This window comes from Gymnogyps californianus, chromosome 1 (genome assembly GCF_018139145.2).
Source record: "Gymnogyps californianus isolate 813 chromosome 1, ASM1813914v2, whole genome shotgun sequence".
Classification (NCBI taxonomy): Eukaryota; Metazoa; Chordata; class Aves; order Accipitriformes; family Cathartidae; genus Gymnogyps; species Gymnogyps californianus.
The window spans coordinates 11,619,839-11,640,925 of NC_059471.1; the positions used below are offsets into that span (position 1 = coordinate 11,619,839).

General features: G+C 47.5%; 1 protein-coding gene across 1 annotated transcript; it reads right to left on the reverse strand.

Annotated features, from left to right (window-relative positions):
- Positions 1-3,866: 3,866 nt before the first annotated feature.
- VSTM5 (V-set and transmembrane domain containing 5) lies at positions 3,867-9,343 on the reverse strand. The gene is made up of 4 exons (XM_050892649.1): positions 9,259-9,343; positions 5,721-6,050; positions 5,480-5,620; positions 3,867-3,910 (listed from the first exon to the last, which is right to left on the reverse strand). The coding sequence occupies exons 1-4, from the start codon at positions 9,341-9,343 to the stop codon at positions 3,867-3,869; spliced, it is 600 nt and encodes a 199-aa protein (XP_050748606.1).
- Positions 9,344-21,087: the final 11,744 nt, after the last annotated feature.

Below are 21,087 nucleotides of genomic sequence, written 5' to 3' on the forward strand. Positions count from 1 at the left end.
TTTTTGGTTGTAATCGTAGCCTTCTTGAAGCTTCTAGTAAGGTGTTGCACAAAGCTTTTCTTTTGTTTGATGATTAATTGCTAAAGGTCTTTTTGAAACCTGTGTGAACTGGTTCAGACTTATGTCCACATCGTGTGTTACGAGGTGTGTGTATATGTATATATATGAGAACTTCTTGCATAGAACATGTTTGAATTGAACATCATACTTGTGACGGTTGTTATTTTGCTGTATTCTTGAGCAATAAAGAACAGTTGCAGGAAATACATATTAAGCAACTGCTTTTGGCAAGCTGCTGCTCAGTGTGTATCCAAAGCAGCTATTGTGCTTATGTTGGTGTTTGCCAGTGTAGAACATCTTGTTATTTCAGTTCCTTGAAGTACTTGCTTCTGTGCAACTGAACTATGAGAGAGAAGGGGTTTTCCTTTCAGGTTCTGATGAGTTACCCAAGACAACTTACAACAATGAAAAAATACTAGTTGAAAATAGTCTCTTCATCTTCTTCAAAGATGGGTGAATCTTATGCAAGACCTGTGATGCCAGGTCCCATATTGCTCGGCTAGCAGACACTGTGATTGCAGGCAGAGAGGGGTTTTGTTCCTTGGTGAACAGTTCAGCCAACAGCCTGATGCATCTGTTTGTGCATCTGATTATATGAGACTGTTTTGGCTCTTGGCAACACAACAAATCTTCTCTTACTAATAATTAGAAGATGAGCATATGAAACTTAAACGTGCCTTTACACTTCACTGTTCTTAACCTAAATTGACAGGTCTGCAGGTAGTGATAACCTTTTTGTCAAATAAGCTCTTCATTACCAAGTAATAGGATCACTGTGGAGCTATTAGGATCTCAGAGTTGCAGGATTTGTCCCCTTCTGAAAAGAAACCACGGATGCAAGAGGACTTCTCTTGTGTTGCAGAAGTGCAAGCACTGCGCATTAGCAGTGAAGACATTTGTCAAGACTTCCAGGCCTAGCTGCAAAAAAAAAAAAAAAGATTATGGACCTGGAAAGTCTGTCATTTAGTGTTCAATACACAGGGTTTCCTAATTTTAGGAAGCCTGATTAGGCTTCTAACAGAGGGACAGTCTTGAAATTCTTGGCACTGCGTCTTTGAACATGAAATGAAGACATTAGTGGATGATTAAGACCTTTACAATTGATTGCCAAAGCAATCTTGTGAACTTGGACATCTCTAATTAAAGTTTAAAAGTAAAATGCGTTAATCCCTTTGATCACTTGGAATGCTCTAAATATTAAATTTGCTGCTGTTCTGCATGGAGTTTGCAAGTGGAGTAAGAATAGCTAGTAGTTTCTAAACTTCCACTTTAACAGCTTGCCATAAGACTTTAGATACTTCAGGTGCCTCCAGTGTAGCAAGAAACTGCGACAGACAGCTTAGCCTCATGTTCTGTATATCAAATATTATTGACATTAATAATGCATATTGACAAACATCAGTTTCAGAAAATGTGAATATTTTATAAGTGACCCTACCTATGTAGAGTAAGCATGTTAAATTCTGGGTAAAATTTGTGGGTGAGGAATTGTCTATAAGGAAAGCAGTACATAGGCTAGCTGTACTGGATGTCCTCACTGAACATTATTTGAATCCCCGTTGTTCATCTAGGATATTATTACCTAAAAGCAAGGCTGGCATCAGCATCAGTAGCCAATGGGTGCCTGAAGTTGCTGTATCTTTAGCCAAGCTGAGAGAGGTAGAACAACTGTGCTAGTTGGAAATGTCTTGCTGCTGTTATAGTGCATCTTAAATTGAAGAATTTTAAGTGGTCATTTCCTACTTTCATCCCAGCTTTCAAATATTGTAGTTTAAAAGTGTAAGCGATCTCTCCAATTACAGCAACGCATTCAAATGGTCATTCATGTCTGGTATACATTTCCTGACTTTTCCTTTGGCAATTACAGTATTCAGGTCAATGTTAGCAGATAATAATGGTGTTACGTGTCAGCTGCACTTTTCGTACTTTCTAAGTCTGGCAGAGCACCTGCTATATACTCAGCTCAGCCTAATGAATAACTTCACATTCAAGTTCTAAGATTTAGGGATTAAAAAAAAAATCTGGGATAAACAGAAAAAAAAATTAATAATGTTTTCCATATGCTATATGGATACTTTACAAAGTACTTCAAGCTTGGTGATTGAAACAGACTCACAACTTCTTCTGTGTTGCCAAAGCTTAGTTCACTCAAAGATACAGAAGACTGGTCATACATACTTAAAGGGAAGAATTAGAACAAACTGTTCCTTTGCCAAGCTGTGCTGTAGCTGGGATTTTTTTTTTTTTTTTTTTTTTTTTAATTTTTCACCTTTTTTGACCTGTTCTCCTAGATGCAGGAAGGAGCGACCAGCTGAATCTGGTACCCGAATTTATGAGCGGGTGAGAGGCCCTTTGTACTACAAATAGCCAGTTCAATCCGGGGATGACTTTTTAAAGGTATTGCGTACAGGGTGCTTTGGAAAAAGCCTGTTTGGCACCTACCTGCATCATTACGCACTTGGTAAGAAATTCTCCCATCTTTCCAAATCTAACCCATAGTACCTCTGCACCTGAGCGTTGTAGTCCCTGACCAGAGGGGAAGAAGCGCTGTCAGCCTGTCCTGTAAGAGGTTTTTGCAAACAAGTGAGCTGAAGCGTGAGAGAGGCAGTAGCAGCAGTTCGGCTCAAAAAGCCACGTGGCAATCTGCAGACACAGACTAGTCCATGGTCTCTTACATTTTCAAAGTTTATTTCACACTGCAAAATTCTTCTCCTTACAAAAGCAAAACAGGATAATTTGAAGCTCAGTCAGTTTAGTGCTTTCTCATTCACAAAAGCAAATGTTATTCCACCCAGCAGATCTGCAGGTGGAAAACAGAAGTGCAACGTGCAGATTCAAGAAAACATTAGTTAGATCATGTTTTCTTACAACACGGGAAAGCAAAGGTGGCTTGTCAACAAGAGCAATTTCAGAACTGTATTTGTAAATACTCAATTTTGAAGTAATACTGTTTTAACTTTTCTTCCCAGACAGACTATTCATCAGTGGGCTAAGTTTGCAAAGGACTCGACATCTTTCACAATGAAACTAGTATTTTGCCACCCCACTGGTGTGATGTGTCAGTGTTTTATCAGACCCCTCTAATCATTATAGGCAGCGTCCTCCTCAGTGCCTGTGCATGGCTCCTTGTTTAACAACCTTCTCCATTAATGTCATAGTGTGTGTTAATATCCTGGGGCAGTGTAAACAATTGGAAACGTAAGTGGGGGAACTTTGACCAGCTCGGTGTTGTTTCAAAGTCAGTTTTGTCTCGTGAAGAATTACAGTTTGTCTTCAGAGCTTCAGGAAATTCCTTACACCCAAAAGTAGCAGCATAGGAGCAATAAACAGGATTCAATCCTTGCAATTAATTTTTTAATGTAATACTGTAATTAGACATTAAATTTATTATGTTGAAGGATGCTAATGGCTGCTTTGTCCGTAATAGGAGACTTGCTGTAGCCAAAATACAGGTGTCCTTCAAGACCGTGATCATTTCCTTTATGGGTTGATCTTAGAGGCTTGGTTGGTTGGTTGTTTTTAAGAGTGGTAGAGGCTGTAGATTTTATTAATTAGCCACAAAAATGTGTTCGTGCTCAGCATGAAAGCATACTCTTTTTTACTTTGACCTTGGCTAGCAGAGCTGAAAACTTAACAGGTCAAAACAGCTCCATCAGACACTGCTGATTTAATGTCTAATTAGTTTGCAAGTCAGGATGTTTCTACAGTAGTCACAAACATTTTACCTTTTATGTTTCTTCTTGCTTTCTTTGTCAATACTTTCTCCTGAGGTAGAATTGTTATTTTTGTTATGAGACAGTCCTTGGCTAACACTCAATGGTGTCCAATTCAATCTCTTCAGTTGTACTTGCTGCAAATACAAGGATATTATTATTGATTGGCAAATGGATTGGAAGGCCAGTGTTCCAAAATTAACAACACTGTGTTAATAGCTGAGACATTTTGAACTTTTTAATATTAGCTCAAGCTTACTCATCTACAATTAGGTTTTAAATACATCGTTTAAAAATATTTCCCTGAATAAAGTGTCCCTCACAATCTTTAAAGTGACACCGGTTTCTCCCAAAACATGACTAAAGGCACTATGAAAACTAAAGTCCATAGGGCCCATCCTTATGCCTCTCTTCCTGACTTCTGAAAAGAGGGCTCTTCTAAGGTGGAATTGGGGCAGAAGTTGGGTCCCTGCTTCGGATCATGTTCTGGGAGATGACAGAGCATGTCTCCAGAACTGTGTTTTTTCCTGAACTCTGCCAAATAACCATATTCAATTCAGCTCTGTGGGAAGATTGGCTTTAACTGGAGGAAGAAGAGGCTTTATCCAAACAAAAGCCTGTATATTCTGGCATGATAGGAAAATTTTCAGTAGCTACAGAAGCTTGTGAGCAGTGTGTGCACCATGAAAGCAGCAGCCCTTAGAGCTGTAGGTGAGCTGCAGAAAGGAAGAGCCAGATCGAGCCAAATTCATCTCTTCTTGTATCAGGTTTTGCAGAGTTGACAGCAAGTCTGGGCCACGAGGCTTAGGATTCTTGAGTATCTGTGTTGGTCTAGTAAAATACTGATACTTAGGCTGCTTGTTGTAATGTACCCACTTAAGCAGCACTTATTAAAGAAATACAGACCTTTTACCTACAGGGCAAGAAACCACTAGTGGATCTGCACTTACAAAGAAGGGAGGTGAACGCCTGAAATGTTTTGAAGTGGTAAAAGAAACCTCCCATTGCAAGGATGTTCCCAGGGCTTGAGCCCAGGGCCGTAGTGTGACACCTTGTCTTGCTGCCTAGGCCGAATATCCCTGGCTGTGGCTTGGAAATTTCTTCTCTAATATGTGAATGTTCCCTTCAGTGCAGCCCTTGTGTTCCCTTGATCTGCTTTTCATGACTGGTGTCTTTGGTGCGTGTTAGGAGCCTGGTTTTGATATTAGTCAGCGTTCGTTGGAGTCCACAACTGGATCAAACGTGAGGACAGATGAAAGGGGGGTTTGAGAGGAGAGGGAAGGGTGCAGTCCTCCATGAAGTGAGGTGGGGGCCACTCCCAAGGGCCACTGAAATACCCTTCTGGTGCAGACCCTGAGGGCGTTGCTTGATGCTCTTGACTTTGTCTCCTGCCCTCCGATGGGGGGTTATTGCAGCTCTGGCCTTTTCTCCCTAAGTTTTGCAGTTAGCAATGTTGGGAAGTGTTTTGTGGTTTCTGATGTAGAATGTATAAGGCAGATGTCCTGTGGATCATTCTGCAACTAAATACCTATTATTCAGTTGCCTCAGCTAGTAAAGAGTTGAACAGGATAACTGAACTGAGCCCTTCCAGTCTTGTTTCTCAGTGTCCCTTATTAGCACCTTTATGGTTCAAATCACAAGTGAACTTTAGGCTCAAAATTCAGCCTTGAAAACTCTATACCTTGACTGCATTCTTAGAGAGATACCTGTTAATTTGTGTGTTGTCTTCTTCTGAAATAGATGCAGAGATTTATTACACAGCCACATGAAGCAGATCAAAATGGCAGATACTGCAGCAAGAAATGCAAAGAGAACTGCTACAAAGTGTAAATCTTCATAGATAATCTCTGCAGGGAGGACAGAAAAAAATTAATATTATAAAATTGATTATGAGCAGATTAATGTTTAAACACAGGGTAAAGCCAAGAACTCCCATCTAGTTTGTACCATAAACGTTGACTATGATGGTGCCGTAGGTGTTGGTTCCGTACTCCTCCGTTACAGTGATAAAATAGTAGCCAGCATCTCTCATGCCCACGTTCAGAAGCTGTATAGAGCCATTTTCAAAAGTAGTCACTCTGCCCTTGTAGACCGTGGATATGTTGACATAATTCCCACTTTTCCACTCAACAATTTTGGTGGTGCCCCAGCTCGACACATGCTTCCACTCAATGGTGGCGACGCCTCTGCAAGAGTATTCAACTGAGAGGAGGATGTTTTGTGCCACTGTTGCGTTGATGTTGGGTTGTGGGACAACTAACGATACTCCTCCGGGAGCTGAAAGACAAAGGAGGGTGATGAGTGTGGAGGTGACGCTGCACCAACTGTCCAGGGCAGGACGGGACCTCTGGGGCGTGATTCATCCTACCTATCTCAGTGGTCTGTTTTAAGAGAGGATGGATTATGCTTTGCAGTTTCTCTTTCTTTCTGCTGACCATAAAAGGAACATACATACTTAAATTAAAGACTAAATACACATTTTTAGTCGGTGATAGTCAGGAGAAACGTTGCCACCATACAGGACAAGTAATTGCATGTGTTTCAGTGTTTTGATACCAAAGAGGAAAGAGTTTGGAAGAGTCTTTTTGGGTAAGGGAGCATAGCATTTTCTGAAAACTGAGCAATGCTTTTGTATTCATCAGTAACTGGCATTCCTTTAAAATCCTGCATTTAAATGGAAAGTTTAATCGCCATGGCCAAGGTAACCTATTATATTAATTAATTACCATCCCCCAAAAGCAAGAGCTGTAGCAGGCTTAAGCATGTGAAGACTTGGCAAGGACTTCGTCATGTTTTCAGGATGCGTAATCAATGTTTGAGACAACAGCTTCGTAAATGCAGCCATTTATATGCCAGTCCAGATAAATCGCATGTAATCAAAGGTACACAGTTTCATGCAAAGTCAGGGACTTCAGGTTCGTGATGATTTCCAGGCAAAAATGCACGTGAAAGAATATTTAATTCTCACCTAGTTCCTACTGATGTGATTATGGAGCTGTTCATAACACTGTGAAACTGAACTGACCATTTAGTTTAATGTGTAACTGCAATAATTTCTGCTTGTGTGTGGGTATTGCTGCATGAAGATTTGGATGAACACCAAACATCTGAGTTTCAATTGGCATACTTTTTTTTTTTAATAATTAGTGGCATGTTTGAGACACTTGGCTAGAGACTGCAATCCTGTTATCTACCCACAAAAATCAAACCAGACAAAAGGCAGATAAAGCACAGAGTAAGCCTCACCGCTGAATGCCTTTTCCTAGTTTGGCTTGGAGCAGCTCACCCGCTCTCCTCTCATACTGTGGGAACAGCCTGACTGCAAGAGCAGAACTGAAAAAATAATGCTGAGCTGCAAATGTCTGTAACCCAATGGGGAGGGAGGACAAGACCCTCAGCTACGCTGAAGGAGTGCAAAGCAGGACCCCTGGGGATGCTCCTGGAGGTTCTGCAGGGTCTTCAGGGAAAAGAATGGAAAAGGCAAAGAAAAAAAAAATCTCCAAGAGAAAGAAATTATTTTTAAAAATCTTATAAAAAAATAAGAACCCCCCATGGCCAAAACCCCAGAGCAACCACAAATGGGGAGAGATGGGTAAATGAATTACAAGCTGACTTCACTCTATTTGGGATCTCTAGCAGAATTCAGAAACTCTGCTGGTCAAGGTAAGGCAGGAAGCTCGAGAAGCCAGTTTGATTCCCAGGTCCTCACCCATGGGACCAGCACAGGAGAAAGCCCCAGCCACTCTCTATTTTTTTAACCAGACCGGATCTAGGTTTTTTCCAAGATAACACTCCTGGGATTCCCCCTTCATGGGCACCTTGTCACGCTGGTGCTGCCCAGTCCCCTTGCAGGGACATCACGCTTTCCGGGTAGCCCAGCGCATCCTCAGCTAAGCTGTGGTCTGCCATTCAGCCTGTGTGCAGGAGACACTAACCAGAGCTGTGCGAAAGGGGTTTGTGCCAGCTAGAGAAACAGAACAGACGGGAACCTCTGGTAATTGCTGCAATGTTCTAATTGTTTTCTGCTCCATGTGTTTATTTAAAGGCCTTTTGCACTGTTTCTGACCAGCCAGGAGCTGAGTGTCTCACCACAGTGACCCTTTTATGTTTTGATAAAGACATGGCTTTGCTTTGAATATGTCATTGCAAGGTAAATGTAAAAAAAAAAAAATCCTTCCATTAAATTATTTGCAAACGTGTTGTGTCTCTATCCAGCACAGAAAGCCAAAAAAGGCAATGCAATATCTAACCATTCAAAAATATTTTTAATACGCAGTCCGCCTAGATCACCTGAACCGGTCTAATCCAAACAGAGCTGCATCAGCCTTGAGAGCAAACATCACACCCACCTACAGTGCCCTGCGCAAGGCCGCTGCGCTCTGCTGGTTGCAAAACCAGACCCTTCACGCCCAGTAAAACACGCACCGAGGAGAAGAGGGTACCGGTGCCACTTGAAGTGCGGTGAGGTTGCTGTCCCTGGCATGCTGCTGCACTCCAAAGTGTTGGCCTGGCCGAGAGTCAAAGCTGAAAGCACAGCTCTGTGTATCAGACCTGGCCGTAGCAACGCAGCTGGGCCTGCAGCGTGCTGGGGAGCAGGTAGAAAAGGGCTGGGAGCAAGAAGCCTCCACGCAGGAGCTCTAAAATGGGGCGGACAGCTGTAAAATGGAGCTCTAAAACTCTGGGGACAGTTCCGTCACCCTTTGGTGTCCTGCTTATGCGTCACCTTGATGATGAAGCGGACGGCGTGACGTGCCCAAACCAAACCCACCGGTGGCACTGCCCACCCCAGTTCCCAGGCGTGGGGGCTGGCTGCAGCCTCCTCTAAGCCCTCGCTTGGAGAGGACCGGCCGGCTCTCTGCGTGCTGCCCCGTCCCCACTCGCCCCCCGTGGGGTGCTGGCTTGAAATCCACCTTCCCTCTTCACCGACGCGTTTCCCAGCATGACCCGAGCCCTTTCGGGCTGGTTAACCGGCATTTGTTTCCTCCTCCTTGCTTCCCCTCTGTTGTTGGGATTGCAGAGGGGAACGGCGGCTGCTCGGGGCCGCCCCCGCCGGGAGCGGGCGTGGGGCTCGTCCCCCCCGCGGCCGGGCTGCAGCCCCGGGCTGGCACCGCTCAGCTCCCCCGCTTCCTCCGAGCGGCAGGAGCGGGGACGAGCCTTCCCAGACCATTTCCAGCCTGCAGACAGCAGCGATGCCTGCCTGAGCTCCCCTATGTCCCGTCCCCGTCCCCCCGCAGCTCTGCGGGCACCCCCGGTTAAGGCCAGGTCGGGAAGAGCTCTCGCCGCTTACCGGCAGCCCAGCGCGGGCGGCTGCGGCCGGGGCCGGAGCCCGTGGAGGGGCGGCCGGGCTCTCCGCGCCGCCCCGCGCAGATGCCGGGCGCTGGGGCTGAGCCGGGGGTACCGCGGCGAGGAGGAGGAGGAGGAGGAGGAGGAGGAAAGGGCCGGGGGAGGAAGCGGAGGGGAGAAAGGGACGGAGCCGGACACTTACTCTGCAGAGCCCACCCGGCGGCCAGGCAGAGGGTGACGGTCCCCACGACGACGCCCCGTCCCCGGCAGCCCTGGAGCGGTCTCATCAGAGAGAAGCCGATGCCCCAGGGGTTGCATTTAAGCGGCTGGGCCGGCCAGCGCGGCCCGACCCCGGGGGCTGCCCGCCCCAGGCCTCTTCCTCGCTCCTCTCCCTCCTCTTCCTCCCCCTCCTGCCGCGGCGCCGGGGCTGGCGGCAGCTCCCCCCCGGCGCCTGCCGCACCGGCCGCGCACCGGCCCCCGGGCTCTCCCCCGCCTCACACCCCGCGATCCTCCGATACGGATTGAAGATGCAATTGGCTGAGGAGGGGAAAGTGCTGCCCGGCCGCCTGCCATCGCCCCAGCCAGGAAATGAGCGCTAATGGGCGGCCGGCGGGGGCCGCGCAGCCCTGCCCGGCTGTGCCGCTTCCCAGCGGGGGCGGGGGGGCGAGCCGTGCCCCGCCAGACCCCCGGGCGGAGCGGAGGAACCGAGCCCGGGGATCGGGACGCTCGGCCGAGGATGCTTTTTGCGTGTGTGTGATTGATTGCTAAGAAAACACGCATCCGCGAGGGAAATTTCCCTTCGGGGTGTTAAAAACGACTTTATTGCCCCGAGGAGTCTGGTGATGCTGCAGGTGAGATGGTGGGGCTGGGCAGCAGCATCTCTGGGTCCCCAGGGGTCATCTCAGATGACCACGCTGGAAAATGAGCCCGGTTCCTATCCCACCGTACCCAACACAAGCACTGGGTGCTCCCCTCTCCCGTCCACCGTCTTCCAGAGGAGGTCCCCAGAAATGCTTGTCCTTCTTTCAGAAAGCCTGGGACAGTGTGAGTTAGGGAGAAACATGATTAGAAAACATGTGAGTGCCCCAATCCTGAAAATTCACCCTCGCTCAGGGGCGGATGCTGCCAGAGGCCATATGCACCCCCAGGAGAGCCGCCTCTCTGACTGGAGAAAGGGTTACACGCTGGGGTGGCCCTTTTGCAGATCTTCCATCCCCTTCTTCCTTGTGTTTCCCTCTCCTCAAGTTTTCTTTAGTAGAGCATGGATAAGAGAGACACGCCAGTCCGCTCGTCAGCACAGGCTTCTCAGGGTGAGTAGGAGGAAAGGGCAACTCCCCGCATGAGGAGGGACGGCAGGGGTCTGCCAGAGCCCTCTGCTCCGGGCAGCTGCGTCTCCCACTGCACTGTATGGACCAGTGCAGCTTTCTCTACATACTGCTTGTCTGCGAGGATGGCAAGTGAGTCCCGCGGGGGTCTGGGTGGCCGAAGCGCAGCCCCAAGCAGGGGGCCGAGCAGGAGCGGGGCTGGGCTTGCTTGGGGCTCAGCTGCAGGGGACCTGCTCCTACTGGGGCTTTCCAACAAGTGTGATGCTGTCATGTGCAGCCAGGTGAAAGCCTCCATATGATATTAGCGTTTCCTACTTGCACACCTCAGGGGGGACTTCACAGGACTTAGGTCAGGCCTTGGCAAGAGAGGATGCAATCTGCATGGACTCCAGAGCCCATCTTTTATTCAGGGTGCAATAAAATCTCCAGTGTCCCTGACTTCTGGTGCATCTCTCGAAGCTCCAACAATGGGAGTCAGATGAAGGGATGGGGAGAGAGGTCAGTGAGGACATACTGCCCCAATATTTGATCTCACATAGGTTTTGCAGTCTGCCATGGTGCTGGGGGTGCCTGAAAGCACGGTTGCACTTTGTCTGCAAAGGCAGCCTACAAAGTGCTTCCCCTCCACCTCATCTGTCTGGGCTGCTCCTGCGCTTTGCCAAATCCCCTCTGCTGCATCAGACCCGTGTCTGGGTATCCCTGCTGAAAATGAGATCCCCAGAGGCAAAATTTCTTCCTGACCCCATTGCTTCATGGCAGTTTTATTCCTCAAAGCATTAAAGAAGGTCTCATAGTAATGTAAATTTATGTCATTTTCCTTTTTCATTTCTTTAAACCTTTATTTAAATTATTTTTGAGCTCTTGGCCCAGTGACCTATTTTGACAGCACAACATATGGGGCATACGCTCATATAAAATGAATTGAACTTTGAGTAATTTAAAATGTAGCACACAGGTTGCATTGATTTAATCCACTCTACTGGAAAGACAGATGTTAGTCATGAAACTGAAATCCAGGTCTGGAGTTCTTCCCAAATATTGGCAGTTTTGGCTTTGCAGTATAGGTCAAATGTTCAGTCCTGGGATAAGAAACAAGTGTTGGTTTTCAGCATCAATAAGTAACAACGAAGAGCTTTCAGATTCCTTCTTTTTAAAGGGAAAATTATAAAATGTCTAGAGGTTGGGTTTTTTTAATATAAACTGCACCTCAAAAAACAGTGACACACATGACAAAATGCCCAGTATTAAGAAAGCATTTAATCAGATTTTTATAAACCCTATTTATCTGAAAGCCAGCGGGTTCCTCTCTCCCTGAGAGCCCATTGCAAGCAACGCTTTCTCCTGCTATGCTGCAAACATCCCCTCTGCAAGGGAGGAGGTTGCTCTTAAGCAGAAATGCATCGGGACACGAAATGGCAGCGATGGGTGAGCGCTTTGGGCAGGGTGGGAGCCCGTTGGCAGGGCAGCGGAGCAGCGGAGGGCAGGGGGGATTTTCGAGGCAGGCTCCCCACTAGCAGCCTGGGAGGAGCGTGGCCGTGGTGAGCAGCACCATAGGGGCTGGTCTTGGGGACCGCAGGGTGCAGCCCCATCAACAGGTGACTGCAGAGCAAATCGCTTGACTTCAAGGAGTAGAGCTGATGATAGCTGTATTATTGATTAGCAGCCAGTCTAATCAAATTTCACCTTGATGCTTGGGCCCTCTGAGTCCCCCCAGCATCTGCCTGACTCCCAGCACCCCGAATGCAATGGGGGATGAGCTTCAGCAGATCTCTCCCTCTGTTGGGGATGGGGTTTGAAGAGGATGCTGCGGACGAGCCGGTGGTAGGTCCTGGGCTTTGGTGCTTGGGCATCAGTGCAAGGCTTCGGCAGTGGAGCTGTTTCTGCTGAGTGGGAGCAAAAGGATGCACCCTGTCTGGCTGTTCTGCAGGGATGCTGATTTGGTAGCTAACTCAGAGTACATTTACAGGAAAGCCAGACTGGGGTGTTAATCCTGAGATTACTTACCTTGGCATATTCGTGATGTGTTTTCCTGACAAAGCTTTTTATTGAAATCCTGTCCAACCACATTCAGATGAGGCTAATGATACGCCACTCTGGGTTACAGGCATTTCGTCCATTAATGTTGCTTTTCTGCTTTTATTTTTCTCTGCTTGTCAAACAGCAGTTCTAGGAAACATGAATATATCAAGCAATATAGTACAGGCTGTAAGAAATTAGTTTTTCCTGGTTTAATTACAAAATGCCCTTAAACTAGTAGGCTCTGGGAATGATTTACAAGCTTTGTAAAAGATTCAGTTCACCATCCCTACAGTGCTATAGACACCTGCAGATTTTTAGTGCTACATGCTCGGTATATTAAGTTTCCCCTCCCCTTCCCTTTGCTTGTTTCCATTATTTTAAGAGGGTTTTTTTCCCTTCCTTCTCTTTGCTGTCTGAGAGTCTCTCAAGTTTGTCTGGAAGGCCTGATTTCTCTTTCCGGTGTCATTAATAATGGAACAAAACCACATTAACAATTCAACAACAGCCAGATAGGAGCCAGAAAGCTCCTTTTGCTCTCTAATATTGTCTAATATGCTGCATGAGTACTCTGAAATGCTTTATACAGAGGGTTTGCTTTTTTTTCCCCTCACCCTTTTCCTTTGATGTCTTTTTGGACTCGACAAAATGCTAGACCTTGTCTTTTACTGAAGAAAAGATAAAAAACACCAGAGTTAAAAATTCGCAGAGATTCCAGACCTGCAATAGCACTTTAGAGGTAACTTCATCCTGCGAGAAACCATGGGAGAAAATTCAGCAAAGAAATGTTAACAGGGACTGCAGGGCATTGCATCTGCAGGGTCAGAGGGCTGCGGAGGCTGCTCACCACGGCCTTGAGATGCCTTTGGTCGATGCGGTGAGCCGGCAAACAGCTGGCAGAGAGCAGGAAAGAGCTGCAGGCTTCTGAACCGGCAACAGAAATGTACACCAGGCACAGGTATAGAAGAGAAATAGATAACATCTTTCTGGACCCTCCTCTTTCACATGAAGTTGGTGGTCCAGGCTTACCTTATTCTGGTCTTCTAGAAGTGAAAAGAACATTCATTGGGAGATCTCAGTGTGTAAAAACATTCCTTCCATCCATACAAGATGAAAAAAAAAAGTCTTTTTCAGCATCTGAAGTAGAACCTGGCCAAATCTGCACTTTGTTTGTTGGTGGTTTCTTTTTGCCTTTTATTTTTTTGGCAGAAGCACAGTACAAAAAGTCTTTCTCCTACCCCAAATCAATCAATAGTTGTAAGAGGAGAGACCATGGGCAGTCCTGCTCTGTCAGCATTCCTCCACTTTTTAAGCTATCTAGACTGCCTGAGCCTCCTTGTGGTTTTGGTTTGTGGTTTTGGGGGTTAGGAAAATAGAGGAAAAAATGAAATGAAGTGAAACTCAACCTTGAAAGATGCAGAAATGTATATCTGAGGATGCACAGACGCTTAGTAGAAGGGAGACATTTGGAAATAGCTTTTATCAAATGGGAGGTGCTCAAAGCACACCTTTGAGTGGGGATAGCCGGGTGATTGCGTTCACCAACGAGGCACTGTTCAGTGTCAGAAATGAAACAGGCTTTTGCTATGTGGCATTAAAACTCTTCCAAGATGTTATATCCTCCTTCTGTATTTACAGAGAGTGCAATACCCCCATTTTCTTTCAATGGGAAACCAAAACACGAAGTTGCCTTTTTCTAGGAAATTTATGGCAAAACAGAGAAAAAAAATCCTCACTTTCCTGAGTCTCTGAGGTGGCCTTTATCCCTTCCAGATGGTGTGGCAAGAGCACAGGGCACAGCCAGCACAGGGACAGTGGCTGCAGGCTTGCACTACGGTAGCAGGACACGTTATATGACCACTGCAATTCATGGAGCTCTTCATTAGCATTTTTCTCCTTCTCTGTCTTCCTTCATCATTCTTTGTCCAGCTCATCATGCTCAGTGCACCTGCCTGCAGATGATGCCTAAGACATTGGGGCACTGATTATCAACACTAGCCGCAATTCTTGTGCCACAAGCAATGCCAAGAAAAGCAGCTTGACCCAGAGAAGCAGATATGGCACCAATCAGGGCAGGTGTGACAGCCACGAAAACATACTCAAATCCTGCAAAATTAGAAGTAAATCTTGTAGGAGTTGGCTACAAAGGCTTCCTTGTACGGTTGTGCCTTCAAGATCTTCCCAGAGACGGAAGGAAAGCAATGGCAGCATACATGCCTCACTTTTACTACAACTACTGAGTTGAGATTTCCAGCCTGGCGCAGTCGGTGTGTGTCTCCGGAGACCTTGGAGATACTGTGTCTAGTGACACAGGAAGGCTGGCTCTCCCAGAAAGCTGTATATGTGTCTCTTGAAGGCTTGTTTCTCAGATTTCATAGTCCAGCTCTATAAATCAAAGAGGCTGAAAGAATCCCAGGCATCACCCAGTAGGTAGATCTATTATCAAAAACTTGTTTTGGTTCATCTAAAGCTGCTGAAGAATTTGAATCCCATTTGCTGAATATTTTCAGGATTCTCTTCCCAGGCTAGAGTCCAAAAGCCCATAAGCAGGGTATACTGTCTTTCTCCTCTTGCCTTGTGTTCAACAGCTCAGGAGTAGAAGCTCTCACCCAAGAAATGGGAGACCCAGGTCAAATGTGGACACTTCTGGGGAGGTGGGATGGAGGAGAATAACTGGATGCCCATTTCTTTTACCCTGAAATGTTAACCCCACAGAACAAAGTAGGCTTTAATTTCAGAAAACAAAGACAAAGTAATAGAATCATAGAATCACAGAATCATAGAATAGTTTGGGTTGGAAGGGACCTTTAAAGGTCATCTAGTCCAATCCCCCTGCAATAAGCAGGGACATCTTCAACTAGATCAGGTTGCTCAGAGCCCTGTCCAACCTGACCTTGAATGTTTCCAGGGATGGGGCATCTACAGCCTCTCTGGGCAACCTGTTCCAGTGTTTCACCACCCTCATTGTAAAAATTTTCTTCCTTATATCTAGTCTGAATCTACCTTCTTTTAGTTTAAAACTATTACCTCTTGTCCTATCACAATAGGTCCTGCTAAAAATTTTGTCCCCATCTTTCTTATAAGCCCCCTTTAAGTACTGAAAGGCTGCAATAAGGTCTCCCTGGAGCCTTCTCTTCTCCAGGCTGAACAACCCCAACTCTCTCAGCCTTTCTTCACAGAAAAGGTGTTCCAGCCCTCTGTCCATTTTTGTGGCCCTCCCCTGGACCTGCTCCAACAGGTCCATGTCTTTCCTGTCCTGAGGGCTCCAGAACTGAAAGCAGCACTCCAGGTGGGGTCTCACCAGAGCAGAGTAGAGGGGCAGAATCACCTCCCTCGACCTGCTGGCGACACTTCTTTTGATGCAGCCCAGAATACAGTTGGCCTTCTGGGCTGCGAGCGCACATTGCCAGCTCATGTCTAGCTTTTCATCCACCGGTACCCCCAAGTCCTTCTCCGCAGGGCTGCTCTCAATCCCTTCATCCCCAGCCTGTATTGATACTGGGGGTTGCCCCGACCCATGTGCAGGACCTTGCACTTGGCCTTGTTGAACTTCATGAGGTTCACATGGGCCCACTTCTTGAGCTTGTCCAGGTCCCTCTGGATGGCATCCCATCCCTCAGGTGTGTCAACCGCACCACTCAGCTTGGTGTCATCTGCAGGCTTGCTGAGGGTGCACTCGATCCCACTGTCAATGTCATTGATGAAGACATTAAACAGTACTGGTCCCAATACGGACCCCTGAGGGACACCACTTGTCACTGATCTCCATCTGGACATTGAGCCATTGACCACTACCCTCTGGATGCGACCATCCAACCAATTCCTCATCCACCGGACAGCCCATCCATCAAATCCATATCTGTCCAATTTAGAGAGAAGGATGTTGTGGGGGACCATGTCAAAGGCCTTACAGAAGTCCAGATGATAGACAACATCCGTAGCTCTTCCCTTGTCCACTGATGTAGTCACTCCATCATAGAAGGCCACTAGGTTGTTCAGGCAAGACTTGCCCTTGGTGAAGCCATGCTGGCTGTCTCGAATCACCTCCCTGTTCTCCATGTGCCTTAGCATAGCTTCTAGGAGGATCTGTTCCATGATCTTCCCAGGCACAGAGGTAGGCTGTGTATTGGGTTTGCATGGCAAGGTTTTGGTAGCAGGGGGGCTACAGGGGTGGCTTCTGTGAGAAGCTGCTAGAAGCTTCCCCTATGTCTGATAGAGCCAATGCCAGCGGGTTCCAGGACAGACCTGCTGCTGGCCAAGGCTGAGCCCATCAGCAACGGTGGTAGCACCTCTGGGATAACATATTTAAGAAAGGGAAAAGAAGTTACAGGGGAGTAGCAGTTGCAGCGAGAGAGAGGAGTGAGACTATGTGAAACAACTCTGCAGACAGCAAGGTCAGTGAAGAAGGAGGGGGAGGAGGGGCTCCAGATGCTGGAGCAGAGATTCCCCTGCAGCCCGTGGGGAAGACCATGGTGAGGCAGGCTGTCCCCCTGCAGCCCATGGAGGTCCACAGTGGAGCAGATATCCACCTGCAGCCCGTGGAGGACCCCACGCCGGAGCAGGGGGATGCCCGAAGGAGGCTGTGACCCTGTGGGAAGCCCATGCTGGAGCAGGCTCCTGGCAGGACCTGTGGACCCATGGGGAGAGGAGCCCACGCTGGAGCAGGTTTGCTGGCAGGACTTGTGACCCCGTGGGGGACCCACGCTGGAGCAGTCTGTTCCTGAAGGACTGCACCTCGTGGATGGGACCCACAAGAACTGCATCCTGTGGGAAGGACTCATGTTGGAGAGGTTCGTGGAGGACTGTCTCCTGTGGCAGGGACCCCACACTGGAGCAGGGGAAGAGTGTGAGGAGTCCTTCCCCTGAGGAGGAAGGAGCGGCAGAAACAACGTGTGATGAACTGACTGAAACCCCCATTCCCCGTCCCCCTGCGCTGCTCGGGGAGGGGAGGAGGTAGAAAGTTCGGGAGTAAGGTTAAGCCCAGGAAGAAGGGAGGGGTGGAGGGAAGGTGTTTTAGGATTTGGTTTTATTTCTCATTTTCCTGCTCTGATTTGACTAGTAATAAATTAAATTAATTTTTCCCCAAGTTGAGTCTGTTTTGCCCGTGACAGTAATTGGTGAGTGATCTCCCTGTCCTTATCTCGACGCATGAGCCTTTCATTTTATTTTCTCTCCCCTGTCCAGCTGAGGAGGGGGAGTGGTGGAGCAGCTTTGGTGGGCACCTGGCATCCAGCCACGGTCTAGCTGCTTCTCACAGAAGCCACCCCTGTAGCCCCCCGCTACCAAAACCTTGCTACTGTTCCAGCAGATGTCGGGGTGGTTGAAGTCCCCCAGCAGGACGAGAGCCTGCAAGCACAATGCCTCCTGTAGCTGGAGTAAGAAGGCTTGGTCAATAGGCTCCCTTTGATCCGGCAGCCTGTAGTAAACACCAACCACAAGGTTCTCTTTGTTGCCTCGGTCTCTAATTCTTACCCAAAAGCTTTCAACCTGCTTGTGGCTATTCTTCAGAGACAGCTCTTCACATTCTATCCATTTCTTGATGTAGAGGGCAACTCCTCCACCCCTCCTTCCTCGCCTGTCCCTTCTGAACAGCCTGTAGCCATCGATAGCTGCACTCCAGTCATGGGATTTGTCTCACCAAGTTTCAGTAATGGCAACTAGGTTGTAGCTTTCTAGCGGCACGGTGGCTTCCAACTTCTCCTGTTTGTTGCCCATGCTGCATGCATTGGTGTAGAGGCACTTCAGCTGGGCTGTCGGCCATGTCACCTTCTTAGAGGAGCACACCTTAATTCCTTTGGGGTATTTCATTGGTGTTTCCCTGTTGGCTCCTATTACCTCAGGAGCCCCTGGCTCATCTCTGTAAGACTTCAAGTGTGCTGCAGTGTAGCCAGCACGTCTCAGAGCAACAGGCTGGGGGCCCTCTCTAGCAACCCATCCCTCTAACCTTGGCATGTCATACCGTAGCTTGTCATGGGCAAGCCTGATATTATCCCCCTCCTCCTTCAAGTCTACTTTAAAGGTCTGTCAATGATAAGCCCTGCTAGCTCATGAGCAAAGACCCTGTTCCCCCTTTGAGAAAGGTGAATCCCATCCGACATCAGCAGGCCTGGTACCGTGTAGACCATTCCATTATCAAAAAACTCAAAATTGTGGTGGTGACACCAACCACGGAGCCATGTATTAATAGACTGGGTCCATCTGTTTCTTCCAATGTCACTGCCTGCAACTGGAAGGATAGAGGAAAAAATTACTTGTGCTCCAGATTCCCTTACCAACCAACCCAAGGCCCTGAAGTCTCTTGATTGCCCTTGGACCACGTGTTGCAGCAAAAATAATAGCAAAATAATAATGCACTTCTGAGTAAATAAAATATTTGTGTTCCAGTTTGGCCAAGACACCAGAAGGTCAGTCATTCATATAACCCTTCACCTCACATCAGTGTCTGAAGTTATTGTCTAGAAAAGGGCTTGATTAGTGTTACAGCATACAAAGAAAATATAAAAGGAGCTTTTGTCACATGTAGGAATCATCTGACCATTTTTCGAGGTACTCTACTTCTACTTTGCTGACCCATGGTACTTTTTGCTGTTCATCATTAGCAGTGTGAGTATTTTCAATTGCAGAATTCAGCAAAGCAAATGGCACATCTATCCGCTGTGTGCAGAATGAAAATATCAAAAAGGGGCAAATACAAAAGGGACTCTTGTGTCTTCCCTTTTTTCCCTGTGAGTTTCAATTCTGTCCTCTCCATTACCAGAATAGCACAAGCTTTTGTCATCCCAAATCTTGGGATGCCCCAGGCGCTCAAGCCTGTCTCCCATCTTCAATTCGGCCGCTGTCCTAAGATGCAGGAGTAGTGATATGTACAGATTGGGTGAGAACTTAAATAGAATTCAGCATAAGTAATAATTAAGCAAAGCAATAATTAAGCATGATTAAGCTGGTCTAGTTGAAATGGACCATTTAAATATCTACACTTTAGTCTCAACAGCTCTTTTTATGTGGATCACCTGAGCACCTCTCTGTTTCATTTGATGTAAATTTGGTGCAAAGAATTTACTTTGACCTGCCCTGTCAGCACAGCCGTGTCCTCACATGGTCTAACTGAGCTGCTAAAACCAGAACCCTCTTTTTCTACCACTGATTTAGGCTCGCTCTATGTTTGCAGAAGGGCTGAGCAGGGGCTGCCCATGGGGTCTCTCTGGAGATCCAGGCTTGATGCTCCTGGCCATGGGCAGCCTCGCTGCCCGTGTTGGCTCCCATGTCTGGACATGGCGCCTGTGGGGCAGCTGGGAATATGCAGCACCGAAGCAAATCAAGTCAAGCCCCTCCAGCCCTGCTGAATGACTGCTGAAGAATTTTAGGCATGTTGCCTTTCAAATAATGACTATGATTGAACAATGGTGGTGTAATTACGGTGTTTCCTGCGGAAGCAAGTATGGGTAGCTCAGGGCAGTCAGCGCAGACCCTTGCACATACACAGTGGGTGGTTTCCTCCTGGAGCACCACATATGTCACAACGTCAATTATAGCCTTGGCCCCACTCCCCACCTCAGCCTGTGTGTGAGGAGGACTTACAAACTGCTCCAAACACATCAGAGATGGAGACTTCATTTATTCTTTGCCTCTAATTTGCAGGAGTGCAGTGTGGGTAGGTGGCTGGTGGCGGAGGTCATGCAGCACCATCACTGACAGCAGAAGACCTCCCAACAACCTTAACGGAGGCACCTGGTGCATGGTGACCTGGCACGGGCTGCGGGTGCCTTGCCAGGGCCCAAAGGCCACCAGCCACTGGGGGAGGTGTATATCTGACCGGCAAGTGGCAGGCGATAGTGCCTGGTGGCAGCCTGCATCTCCAGGTGAGGACACCTCTGAGGACACTGGAAGAGCCACTTTCAGGGCACAGGGAGAGGAGTGCTCCGAAAGGGAATCACTGGTTTGTGTTACTTGAGGCTGCGCTTAGGTGGTGCTAGAGAGTAAATAATTAAAAAGTTTCTGCAATTTGGGTGTCCGAATGGGAAGTTCATGGACATTTGTCCCTAAAACCTCTTGTGAAGAATGGTGATCGGGTGGACTCAACACTGCCTGATAAGGCACATCTCACAGGACATGCCAGGGCTGCAATGTTTAAGGAAAAGGAAACTTAAATTGTCTTAACTTTTTAGTACATTCTCAAAACTCAATTTGAAGAACAGGAGATCCTCCAGTTTTAACCACTGACAAAATCCCTGCCTGACATTCCCACCAGAGGGATATTTAGAGTGATACAGTCCAAATAAAAAATCACAGACCACAAGGTGTCTTATGCATTCTCTCGCTCATAAGAGCACAGCTGAGGGAGCGGCAAGTGCAACCTCTATCCTACCTCTCCTGCTGGTCCTATTTCTTTCAACTTCCCAAGAAACCCCATTCTCCTTTCTTGCCACGCAAATCAGGATTGGCACCAGGGGTTTGCATTGCCCTGCAAGTCATATGGGGAGAGGAGAACTGGGTAGAGTGGTGTTCGTGTTTGGCAGAGCGTGGCGGGGCTTCTCCCATATCGAATCTGCCCGCAGGAATTTGGAGCCTGAGTGAGTTTTAGTATCACATTCAACTCTTGAAGGTAAGCATCCTTTCCCCCTTGGGTGTTTTACAGCCCTGGTGCATACAGCGTTTGGATAAGGGCTCTTGGACATGGTGCTTGCTTTACA